General features: G+C 36.7%; 1 protein-coding gene across 1 annotated transcript in view; it reads left to right on the forward strand.

Annotated features, from left to right (window-relative positions):
• LOC139721026 (dixin-like) overlaps positions 1-12,014 on the forward strand; it is a 49,983-nt gene extending 37,969 nt beyond the window's left edge. Inside the window, exons 14-17 of the mRNA XM_071632357.1 lie at positions 6,771-6,930; positions 7,623-7,728; positions 8,462-8,570; positions 9,628-12,014. Coding sequence (XP_071488458.1) covers positions 6,771-6,930; positions 7,623-7,728; positions 8,462-8,570; positions 9,628-9,702 — 450 coding nt within the window. The 3' untranslated portion in view covers positions 9,703-12,014. The remainder of the gene's footprint in view (positions 1-6,770; positions 6,931-7,622; positions 7,729-8,461; positions 8,571-9,627) is intronic.
• The last annotated feature ends 733 nt before the right edge of the window (positions 12,015-12,747 follow it).

The following is a 12,747-nucleotide window of genomic DNA, read 5'->3' on the forward strand; positions in this document are numbered from 1 at the left end:
CTGGACGCCCTAAAGCTAGAAGTTACTGCAATTAATGGCAAGCTCACGGAACTGGAAGCCTCGGTTTCAATGAACTCCGATAAAATAATCGAAATTGAACAGAGGAAGCTTCCAGATATCGTGAACAAGATGGCGGACGAGATCTCCAAACTCAACGATAAGCTGACCGCCATGGAAATTCATGGCCGACGGAGTAACCTCCTATTCTACGGAGTAACGGAAACACCGAACGAACAAATTGACCGGGTTCTTCGTGACGCCTTCATTCATCTTGGGTTCAGCGCGACCGATGCTGATGGCATCCAGCTAGCCAATGCCCACCGGCTTCCTCGCCGCGACTTTGGTTCCAACCAGGCCTCTGGAGGCCCATCCCGCGACCCTCCCCCGAGAGCTATCATCGCCAGATTTGTGTTCATGCGTGACAGGAACCTCGTTCTCAACGCGTTCGAGACACGGCAGCGTCAACCGCGGGCTGGCGATGACCCAGGACTCTCCAACCGCAGAATTACCGTGCGTACCGACCTGCCTCCCAGTCTAAAAGCTCGGAGAGGTGAGCTCGCGAAGATTGCCTACGACCTACGAAAGCAGAAAGGTGTCTCTACAAAAATACTTCTCGCTGGAACCAAGGTTGTGCTAAAATGGAAAGAAAAAGCTGCGTCGGACTGGAATCTATATCATGAGTAATATCCTTTCATTTATTTCGTCTTTTTCATTCATGCATTCTGCACTTAAACTCTGCCAGTTCTGAGTTCTTATAACAATACACCGTGTTAGTGTTTTATACTCTCTGGCTATAATTGTATACAAAGGTGATGATGATACCCACATTATTACTGTTACAATAGGGAAAAGAAATGACTCACAACCTTGTATTGATAAATTGTATTTTGATATTTTACCGATATGTGCATCGGTTACGGGTCGGAGAAGACTCCATGTATTGTGTGTGTAGGTCTGGAGCCTTTCGGGTGATTTAAGCAACGATTAACTGAAGGTTTAATAACTGCAAGTTATTAGCATTATCTATTCGTTGTCTGTTTTTACTCCTCTTAGAAAGGAAAGACTCCCATAACTTGCATGTTCAAGGCATGCATTTGTATAGTACATTTTTCTTTCACGCCTACCGGAGTATATTCCCTCCATGTTTTAAACCTACATTAACTCTAGCTGGAGCCTTCGGGTGATTTAAGCAACGATTAACTGAAGGTTTAATAACTTCAAGTTATTTGCATTATGTATTCGTTGTCTGTTTTTGCTCCTCTTAGAAAGGAAAGACTCCCATAACTTACATGTTCAAGGCATGCATTTGTATAGTACATTTTTCTTCCACGCCTACCGGAGTATATTCCCTCCATGTTTTAAACTCATGTGACATGCACAAGGTATAATGTAATGAGTCCCTTTTTTGGAGGGGGTTGTGATATTTCTTTTTGATACCGCTATGTACTACATAATGAATCAAGGTTGTGTTAAAATGGAAAGAAAAAGCTGCGTCGGACTGGAATTTATATCATGAGTAATATCCTTTCATTTATTTCGTCTTTTTCATTCACGCATTTTGCACTTAACCTCTGCCATTTCTGAGTTCTTAACAATACACCGTATTAGTGTTTTATGCTTTCTGGCTATAATTGTATACAAAGGTGATGATGATACCCACATTATTACTGTTACAATAGTGAAAAGAAATGACTCACAACTTTGTATTGATAAATTGTATTTTGATATTTTACCGATATGTGCATCGGTTACGGGTCGGAGAAGTAGACCGACCGCCATGTTGTTTTAGAACCAGGCTTTGCTTGCGGGGGTTGCGAGTTTGGCGGCCTAGCTGCGACTCCATGTATTGTGTGTGTAGGTCAGGAGCCTTTCGGGTGATTTAAGCAACGATTAACTGAAGGTTTAATAACTGCGTGTTATTAGCATTATGTATTCGTTGTCTGTTTTTGCTCCTTTTGGAAAGGAAAGTCTCCCATAACTTGCATGTTCAAGGCATGCATTGGTATAGTACATTTTTCTTCCACGGCTACCGGAGTATATTCCCTCCATGTTTTAAACTCGTGTGACATGCACAAGGTATAATGTATTCACATGAGTCCCTCTTTTGGAGGGGGTTGTGATATTTCTTTTGATACCGCTATGTACTACATAATGAATCTTACCATAAACCTGGATAATTAGATTTTAAAAATTTATTTTATATAAAGGATTAAGAGAGGAGGGTGGGTTGGCTGTCGATATCTTCGAAAGAAATGTGTAGTTTGATATTTTTTGTCACTCTATTATCATTAGTGAAGTGCTCTAAGGTAGAGCTAGTGATGTACATGCTTATTTTTTCGTTTGTCTCTGCATTGATGTTTAAATGTTTCATCCTTGTATTCATTGGCAACGCCAAATGTGCACATTTGCCCTTAAGGAAGGTCACATGTTTACAATTTTTAATTGAACGTACCGAAGTGTCACCCGCACAGGTTGAACCTATGCATCTCTATGTTCTCATATTTACCTATGGAAAATTGTTTCATACATTATCCCACCTAGTGTCACATTCCATTCGCATTTGCAGTGCCCCAGTACTTCTTAATTGTTCACTTGTTATTCGCATTTCCGAATTCCATGCATTCACGCTGGTGTATTTTTCCTCCTTCTTGCATAAACATGTTTTTCCAATGTCGGCATCAACTGTCCAGGTGTATGTATGTCTCAAAGACAAACATGTTTACGTGTCTTCTACCATTTTGTGTCCAGGTCAACGGCAATATGGCTTGCCCAACATTGCTGTACATTCTGTTACATTTCCCAACGAAAATAGGATGAATTGCTTTGAGTTTTATCACAATGAATATGAGTAATGCTTTTGTAGATGTTCGGTCATTGGAAGGTGAAAGTTCTGTAATCATTACAAATAATGAGAACGGTGATAATTCTGACTTAAAATTTTTTTCAACCACAGAAACCGATGAATTAAAACTTGATTTTGATCCTAATGATATTCCACCTCACATGTTTTCTACAAGTTACTGCTTAGAAAAAGATGTCATTACATTATCCAATTCGGACCCAAATCAAATCTTTTTTTCTCATTTTAATATTAGGAGTTTAAACCAACATTTTGATCAACTTCGCTTATTCATTGATGAATTACGATTCACATTTGGTGTCATCGGCCTCAGTGAAACATGGTTACAGGAGGTGTCTCCTTCTTCATTGTTTCATATTGATAGATTCAAACTGATTACAAATAATAGACCGTGCAAGAAAGGAGGTGGAGTTGGTTTTTATGTAACAGAAAATTTAAACCATCGGTTATTAGAAGAGTTCAGTTTTATGACAGAATTTTTTGAAAGTATTTTCATTGAGATAAAAGTACCAAATAAAGGAAATGTAATTGTTGGAGAAATTTATAGGCCACCAAACTCTAATTTTACTGAATTCGGTGAATTAATCCACGGTATTTTGTCGAATAACTATTTCAAGAATAAATTATGTTTTCTTATGGGTGATTTTAATTTAAATCTTTTAAATTATGATAATCATAATTGCCAAGAGTTTCTTAATCAACTGTTGTCTAAGTCTTTTATTCCTCTCATAAGAAGACCTACAAGAATCACCGACCTCTCTTCTACTTTAATAGATAATATATTTGTTAACAAGTCATTTTCTGATATTTCATCTGGTATTGTTGTTACGGATATCTCTGATCATTTTCCTGTGTATGCACTTATTGGTAGTATCCACCCTCTTGCTGACAGTGTGCAAAAAAAATCCGGTTTTCGTGTTATGTCAGACTCGAACCTGAATAGTTTTAGAGAAAGGTTGAAACTCGTTGATTGGTCGATTGTATATAATCAAAATGACGTAAATCTATCTTTTGATATTTTTATAGATATTTTGATAACTCAGCTTAATATTGCTATCCCTTGTCGTAAATTCTCTAACTCAAATCATAAAAAAGTACCCCGGCAGCCATGGGTTACAAAATCACTTTTAAAATCAATCAATAAGAAAAATAAACTTTATCATAAATATCGCAAAGTACCCACAGTTACAAACAAGTCCAGATATACTCAGTATCGTAATATCCTCACTTCTGCATTACGGTCAGCCAAACGGATGTATTTTATGAATCAATTCGACAAATGTAAATTTGATGTGAAGGGTACGTGGAGGGTGATAAACCGAGCGTTGAAACGTAATACTGATAATAACGTGCCTAGTTATATTCAAGAGGATGATGTTCGTATTGATGACCCCATAGATATAGCTGAAGTTTTTAATGATTTTTTTGTAAACATTGGGCCAAATCTGGCTGATAGAATTCCTGAAGCACAGCGAGAATTTCACTCTTTCCTGGGTAGTAGGAATATGGAATCTTTATTTTTTGTCCCAATTGTCGAAGATGAAATAATAAAGATTGTTGATAAGTTAAATAATAAAAAAAGTTCGGGATATGATGGAATCACAAACTTCTTGGTAAAAAATGTGATTCATGAAATAATCTCGCCTCTTACTTATATTTTCAATCAATCTTTGTCTACTGGTAAAGTTCCTCAAAAAATGAAAGTAGCCAGAGTTGTTCCCATTTTTAAAAAAGGGCGAAAAGACCGTGTCAATAATTATCGCCCCATTTCTCTTTTAACTTCTTTTTCAAAGATACTCGAAAGACTTGTGTATAAACGCACCCTTAATTTTTTTCTTCAGGCAAAAATATTTACTGAATCTCAATTTGGATTTCGGAAAAAACATAGTACAACTCACGCATTACTCAAGTTTATTGATAAGATAGCTCATGCTATAGATGATGTTTCTCACACTGTCGGTGTTTTCCTTGACTTCTCCAAGGCATTTGATACAATAGACCATGACATTTTACTTTATAAGTTAAATCATTACGGAATTCGGGGAAGGGCGCTAGAATGGTTCACTGATTATTTAACGAATAGAAAACAATTTGTAAGTATTCACGGTCACGATTCCCAACCAAAACTGATTTCTTGTGGTGTTCCACAGGGTTCCTTGTTAGGCCCACTTCTTTTTATTTTATATATTAATGATATCCAGAACTCCTCTAAGATTCTCTCCTTCGTTTGCTTTGCAGATGATACAAATTTGTTCTTCTCTCATCAAAATCCTGATGCGCTTATAAACATAATAAATAAAGAACTTGTTTCTGTCCAATCTTGGATTTTTGCGAACAAATTATCCTTAAACATTGATAAAACTCAGTATATGTTATTCAGTAATTCGCTACCTGTGTTACCTCTCTCTGTCAAGATAAACAACATTGATCTGTCACAGGTCAACAATACAAAATTTTTGGGTCTTCATATCGATAGTGATTTATCTTGGAGAACCCATGTTAATTATGTAAGCAGAATTATTGCTAGAAATACCGGGGTTCTTAACAAACTTAGCTATTATTTTCCAAGTAATATTCTACAGAGCATATATTCAACTTTGATATCTCCCTATCTCAACTATGGGATTCTGGCGTGGGGAAATGCTTCTAAAAACCTTATCGATTCGTTATTTCTTGTACAAAAACGAGCTGTTAGAATTGTTAACCACACTGGATATTTATCCCACACGAACGAACTTTTTGTAAGTAATAAAATTTTGAAAATTCCCGAGTTATTTTATTACAACGTCGGCCTGTTTATGTTTCAATTTTCAACTGGCCAATTACCAGACGTATTTTCCCAAATGTTTACAAGAAATTATACAGTTCATGATTATCCAACTCGTCAACGTTACGCATATCACCTTCCACGTACCCGAACAATTTTCGCGAAAAAAACCATTATGTTCGCTGGGCCCAAATATTGGAACGAACTCCCTATGGAACTTGTAAGTTGTACCACTGTAACCTCATTCAAACGAAAACTGAAGCAATATCTTCTTAGCAGCTACATTGTACGGCATGCATAGTGTATAGTTCTTGTTGCTCTTTACTGTTACCCCTTGTCTATCCCACCTTAGTCCGGCGGGATCCTAACCATGAACACTATTTTTGAACAGTCTGCCTATTGCGCTGTTCATGCACCTATTGTTCCACTCGGTTATCGAAACTCTCGCGCGTGACAGCTGTCGGTTACTATGGTCACACGGAATGCTTGGTTTTAGGACCCATGCTGGAATGTTACTCCTGAGCTTTCGGTATTGTTTACATTCACGACAAATCTCATTATCCCACCTTCTACTTATGTATTTATGACATACAGTTACGCCATTTTCTATACTCTGCAACACACCCCTTGAATCTCTGCAGTTGTTGTTCACTGCTGCAACATGTGACCTTTCAGCTTTCTGTTTTTCTGTATTTTTATTTAGTGATATATATTTAATTGGATTTTTTGTTTTGTTTGTTTTAATCGGTTTCCCCAGATATAGTTGGTCTTAAAAAACATCCGTACTTTAAACTTCCCCTAATCTGATTACTCACGGGACCTGCGGCTGTACAAGCTAATGCTTTTACGCAGGCCCCATCATATTTTTTTTTCGCATTATGACCACAGTGTAATTCGCATGCATACAGACCTCGTGTTTATACCAAATCAAACTTCTGTACATTCTGATGAAGTCTCATCTGAATTATGTTTTGTATAATTTTCGTATTTATATACTTTATTGTGATATATGTGAGAAATATGAAAATAAATTGAAATGAAAAAATGAAATGAAATTACTCTCTGTGTATATATTGATACATGTGATACATTGACATTGCGTCAATGAATCACTGAAATCACCTTGATTTCTATTTCCTACAGGGTATTGCCTCTATGCTAGACCAGCTAGGTGACTCACACTACATCATCTCCAGGCCAATCAGTGAGTCCAGCTCAACAGAGAGTGCCATTAGGAAGTTCAACCAGACCAGGTCATCTCCATCAGATGATGGGATAGACGATAGAAAGGAACCACTGTCAGGTACTGGTATCTACATTACCAGTGGAGAATATACCATGGCAGTTATCTACTTTACCAGAGAATAAACCATGGCAGTTATCTACTTTACCAGAGAATAAACCATAGCAGTTATCTACTTTACCAGAGAACAAACCATGGCAGTTATCTTCATTACCAGAGAATAAACCATGGCAGTTATCTTCATTACCAGGGAATAAACCATGGCAGTTATCTTCATTATCAGGGAATATCCCATAGCAACATCTTGAATAGGGATAGTATATTTCTTTCTTAGCTGTGATATATATTTCCAATGTCCTTCATTACAAGCATCATGTCAAGTTTGGTTGTGGAATATTGATCCAAACATGACTGAGTCTTATACAACAAATCTTTCGTGACTACTCTACATGCACAAATCTTGGTATGTGTATGGATTATCATGTGAGGAATAGTGTGATTCACTTTCTGCAATATCTTATAACTCTGTGTACTTTTTGTATTTGGACATTCACAGCAGCTTGGAATTACTGGTAGTTTATCACAGGATAAATGACACTCATTCATTAGTAAAACTCATATATCAACATCATCAGTCTTGACTTAGTAAAATGGCAGCTAATGTAGAGAATTGTGAGCAGCACATAAATACTGGGAAAGTGGTATGAAAGAACAATCTATTGCGATATCTTATATGACTCTTTTAATGACAGGATTGGACAGATTAAGTCCTGGGAATAACATGAAGCAACCTTGCACCAAGGTACTATACTTCACAGAGAGGACAGTCACTCCATTCATGTCATCCATTCCTAAACGGTAAGAGAGATATTGGTCTTTGAGAACAGAGTACTTGTATTTTTTGTGTCAAGTCCAAATGTTATCAGTGTATGAGAATGTTGAAAAATGAAATGTACGTCTCATCCAATGTGTACTTCGTTATTTTGCAGCTAAAATTCAGTCATCACTGCCAATGCATATATTGGTATTAAAAAAAGTATATACCGGGTGTCCCAAAAAAAGTGGAATGGTGGATTTTCAGTACCTTGTGTTCTAAAAGCGATTTATCATTAGAAAGGACATCTCCCGCAGAAGGCAATGATACCAAAATCATTAGATTTGGTTCAGAACTTTTTATTCTACTCCCAATTCTGTAAATGCAGTCATTTTCAAATTTTGCTAGATTTTTGCGATATGAGCGAAGAATTGGGTGTAACACGCGTTCCATACGGTGTATTGTGTCAGCCCATTGATCCATGTCAACAAAAGATACAGCTTTCACATTGGGCACGCTCACACACACTGTTTTATCCTGGCCCACGCCCAGTGTGAAAGCTGTATCTTTTATTATTGCCGAAATCTCGCATTGTAATGATGCAGTCCGAACAAGCGAACAATGAAGCTTGTTATGACTAATGTTCTGCGAACAAGTGAATATCAAACAATGGAAAGAGGCCTTCAACCTCACTAAGTTTAAGTTATCATGAGTCATGTTCTCTTGAAAGTTTTGACATCTCACAAAAGTTTCATCATTTTACCTTTTTGTCCACAGACTTGGTGAAGTGACTCTGAGAGACTTTAAACAAATCTTTGACCGAGAGGGAGCATACAGATTCCACTTCAAGGCACTAGACCCAGAGTTTGGCACAGTCAAGGAGGAGGTATGCTATCATAAGCTGCCGACTTAAAGCTGTTATATCCCTTTTGCAAACATCACTAACTGTTACATGGTTGAAGTATAGTGTCCCACAGCATCTTTTATAAAATCTTACAGTAATACAACTCACAAGTTTTTTTTTAAAGAAATGAAAAATTAAATCATGTCACCCAAGAATACACTCCCCTTTTGTACTGAGAATTATGGTTGATTTTTTTTTAATCCAAATAAATTCACTGGAAATCTAGGGTGTTGTTTCCCCCTCTATCATAAAGAAGTTTTTAGTTTTGTTATTCTGAAGAAAAGTCTAAATTACCTGCCTCAACAATATACCAGCTTTTTAAAGAAATCTAATTTTCAGGATTGTAAAATACTTCATTACATGACTGGAGAATTCAGCAGATGGAAATATGACTAGGTATGTAGCAGGACTACACATTGTATGTGGTTTATACTAATTTGAGATATTTCATCATTTATATGGAACAGTTTTGTATTGTAAAATCATTGTGTGTTTCCATTACTCAGTTGCTAGTAATGCTATGTGCATGTACTTCTCTGACCATGATTCTAATTCATGATTTCATAAGATGCTACATGCATGTCTCTAGTATGTCATTTCCACTTCTTTTCCTGCTTCAGTCTCAATGTAATGTTAGATCAAGCACATTATGTTTCATAGCAATCACTGCATTCAGATTCCACCATGATTGACCCCAATTTGGCCCCCTATAAGTATTTGCTCAAATTCTGAAGGGAATTACCCATACTAGATTTGTGTAGTATCATAAGGACACCTACACACACTTTCAAAGCTATGTTCCAATAAAGTGGTAATGGGACCTGCATTTGTTTCTTTAATTTTCATCATTTATCACTCCTTATTTTATGATTTGATTGATGCATCAGCAGGTAGTACTTTTTCTGCCCACAAAATCAGCAGAAAATTCAGTATTTGCATGAGCAAAATATATCTCTGTTCTTGTAATAGGTCATCTCACTCAATTCCATGATTATGATTTCATTCTCTGTTTGCTTTGTTCTGTTTTTCACCATCACAGGTTGTCAATGATGATGATATTCTGCCTGGCTGGGAGGGTAAGATTGTGGGCTGGGTGGATGAAGACAAAGACTGACACAGAGAGAGGAGCTCACCTTAAATCACCCAGCAGCAACATGCAGCAGCAAAATTACTAGACCCAAACCACTCACCTATCAACCACTGAAACTTTCTGACAAATGTCATTAGAATGTTGATATGCCATATCTTTGCTTCCCAAAAAGGACTTTGGCAAAATATCAAAGTTTGACACTGATGTGAAAAGACTTAAAAGAACACACACACAAATGTCTGCCTAACCACAGCAGACAGACTATTAAATGAATCTTGTTGAAGAAGTCAGCAATACAATCTTTGAAGATTGTACCTCCCGTCACAAGAGAGTTCTTCTTTGCTGTCTACTTGTCTGATCCTCAAAATGTGATCTTCAGATTATTTGTGTCCCTTCTCTTTACAAATTGATATGTATGTTTTCAAGCCAATGCCTTGATTCTGATGTAAGCTAGATTGTGAAAATGCATTCACGTATGTAATTTGCTTATAAAACAAATCCTGCAAACGGTCTAAAATGGACTTTCAAATTCATGATGTTTAATATTTGTACCAAAGTAAAGGAGTCAGATTAATGGGATTGCTATCAAACTTGTAAGCTAACAAAGTCAGACAGAGTAGAGAAACTTGGGTAAGCCCATAAACCAGAGAGTTCAGTGCCACCAGCAGTTTGTGTAGCAAGGCTTCATGTTCAAATTATCTTTCAGTTTTCTTTCTTACACTTCAAGAATTATCGTTCATCGCATGCCTTAAACATTTAAGTGATAATATATCTGTGATGAATTTCCACAAGTACAAATGTTGCTGTGTATACATCATTCCATTGTACCTGGCCATTTCAGATAGTAACATGGCAGTACATGTAGATGAGATTGCCAAGATACATGATATTCATGGCATTCAATTTTGAATGTCCATTTGATCTAAGTATCCAATCCATATGTTTTCAAGAAAAATCTACAAGGAAACACTGCATCCAATGATGTTTCAGATTATCAAAACAGGTTTGGCTCACAATGGCGATGTAAGATATCCAGCACAGAATTAGGTGCTTGCATTAAGAACACTTTGGTGCGTGAATTGAGTGCACACTGTCCTCAATTTAAGTTTGCACAAGAGATATCCTTGGGCATCATTTGTCATCCTCATTGATGTATGATGTGAAATACCAGTGTTCTAAAATGCATCACTTTTTGATATTCATTCATGCAAAGCAAGATGTGCTCCATATATCGGCTTCATCTCGGTGAATGCTGCTTACCGGTACTCAATTTATTACCTAAATATTGCTCCAGATTATGTAGATTTGTGCCATGCAGGCAAGGTTGGCTTTCTACTTGTAAAAAAATAAAAGAAAATGTCAAAGTGCAGTATTCTCTCGTTATGAAAAATGCTCGTAGATTTTCACTATAGCAAAATAGTTCCTACTGGTTTCTCACTTTGGTTCTTTCTGTTTATGTCAGATTCTGCCATCTTGATATGCTGTCAAGTAGAAATGTTTACCCACTTTACGCAACACAAAACTAACATTGATATGAAAGCACACAAATTTTTTGCTTGCTATATATAGTAGGGATTTTGATTCCACAGAATTAAAATCCTCACAAAATTGATTAACTGGCTTAGCGCAAAAAGTTATTTGCATGAACATTTACACTTTTACAGTAACAAAATGTGGATACAGTATAACATTTAAATATCACTGCCCAAAGAGTTTATTATAACGAGAGTTTACCTGCACTATTTTGCGATACATTTTTGCCATGATTATAGTGATAGCTGAAAGCAAGTGGATTATTACTGATCTGTGAAATTGTATGCATTTTAATGCATTTGTAGTCCAAATAAAGATCAATGACCTGTAGGAAAGTATTCTGAGAAAATTTCTAGTAGTAGAAGGGAATGCCAGGGGTTCTCTTTTCTCAAGAAGCGGCACACTGTATTTTGACTGTGTTAACAAATGTCTGATATCACATACAACATTCCCAGACAATCAGAGACAAATTTGAAAAAAAAAGTACATGTAGTATTCAACACTGTTAATGACACAGTTGGTGATATTAATGCCATGCTGTGCTCTGGGTCAAGACGTTATTGTCCTTTAGTAATAACATCTACAAAAACAGTGAACTTTGTTGTTGTTGTTGTTATCAAATGTGGGGTTGGTAAAGACTCACTCATGGCAAAAGTAGAAAGATGCCACGAAGGTTTAGCCATTCTTCATCTATTCAGTGAGCCCCTCTAGTTTTGGGAAACCAGCCAAAAGGAAACTATAGTTATGAGCTATTTGACAGTGAAATGTATTGATAGTGTGTATATATATATATATATATATATATACATACATATACATTATGTTTTGGGTGAGCATGTTCAGTGTTTTCTCTCACTTTGTTATGCCTCCGCCACGAAGTGGTGCCGGAGGCATTATGTTTTCGGGTTGTCCGTCCGTCCGTCCTTCCGTCCGTCCGTCCGTCCGTCCTTCCGTCCGTCCGTAATGAATTTTGTGGACAAGGTAACTATCAAAACCTGTTGAGGTATCCTAATGAAACTTGGCATGTATGTGTATTAGGGGGTGAAGTTGTGCCTATCAACTTTTGGGTGCACATGCTCAAGGTCAAAGGTCAAAAGGTCAAGGTCAAATACATAAAATTTCACTATTTCCACCATATCTATTGAATGCCTGAAGATATTTTCTTGAAACTTAGTGTATACGTGTATTACCCAATTAAGATTCTCTGGTGAAAGTTTGGGTCATGAGGTCAAAGGTCAAAAGGTCAGGGTCAAATACATAAAATTTCACTATTTCCACCATATCTATTGAATGCTTGAAGATATTTGCTTGAAACTTAGTGTATACTTGTATTACCCAATTAAGATTCTCTGGTGAAAGTTTGGGACATGAGGTCAAAGGTCAAAGGTCAAAAGGTCAAGTAAAAATATTAAAACTTATTTTTTTTCTCCGTACCTTGGAAAATTGTTCAAGGTATCTTCATGGAACATAGTATATACATGTACTGACTGGAAGTGATTATCTAGAGAATGTAGGGTTCATGGGGTCAAAGGTCAG

The sequence above is a fragment of the Diadema antillarum genome, unplaced genomic scaffold (assembly GCF_040938485.1).
Source record: "Diadema antillarum isolate AM-2024a unplaced genomic scaffold, OU_Dant_1.0 scf00000136, whole genome shotgun sequence".
NCBI classification, from domain to species: Eukaryota; Metazoa; Echinodermata; class Echinoidea; order Diadematoida; family Diadematidae; genus Diadema; species Diadema antillarum.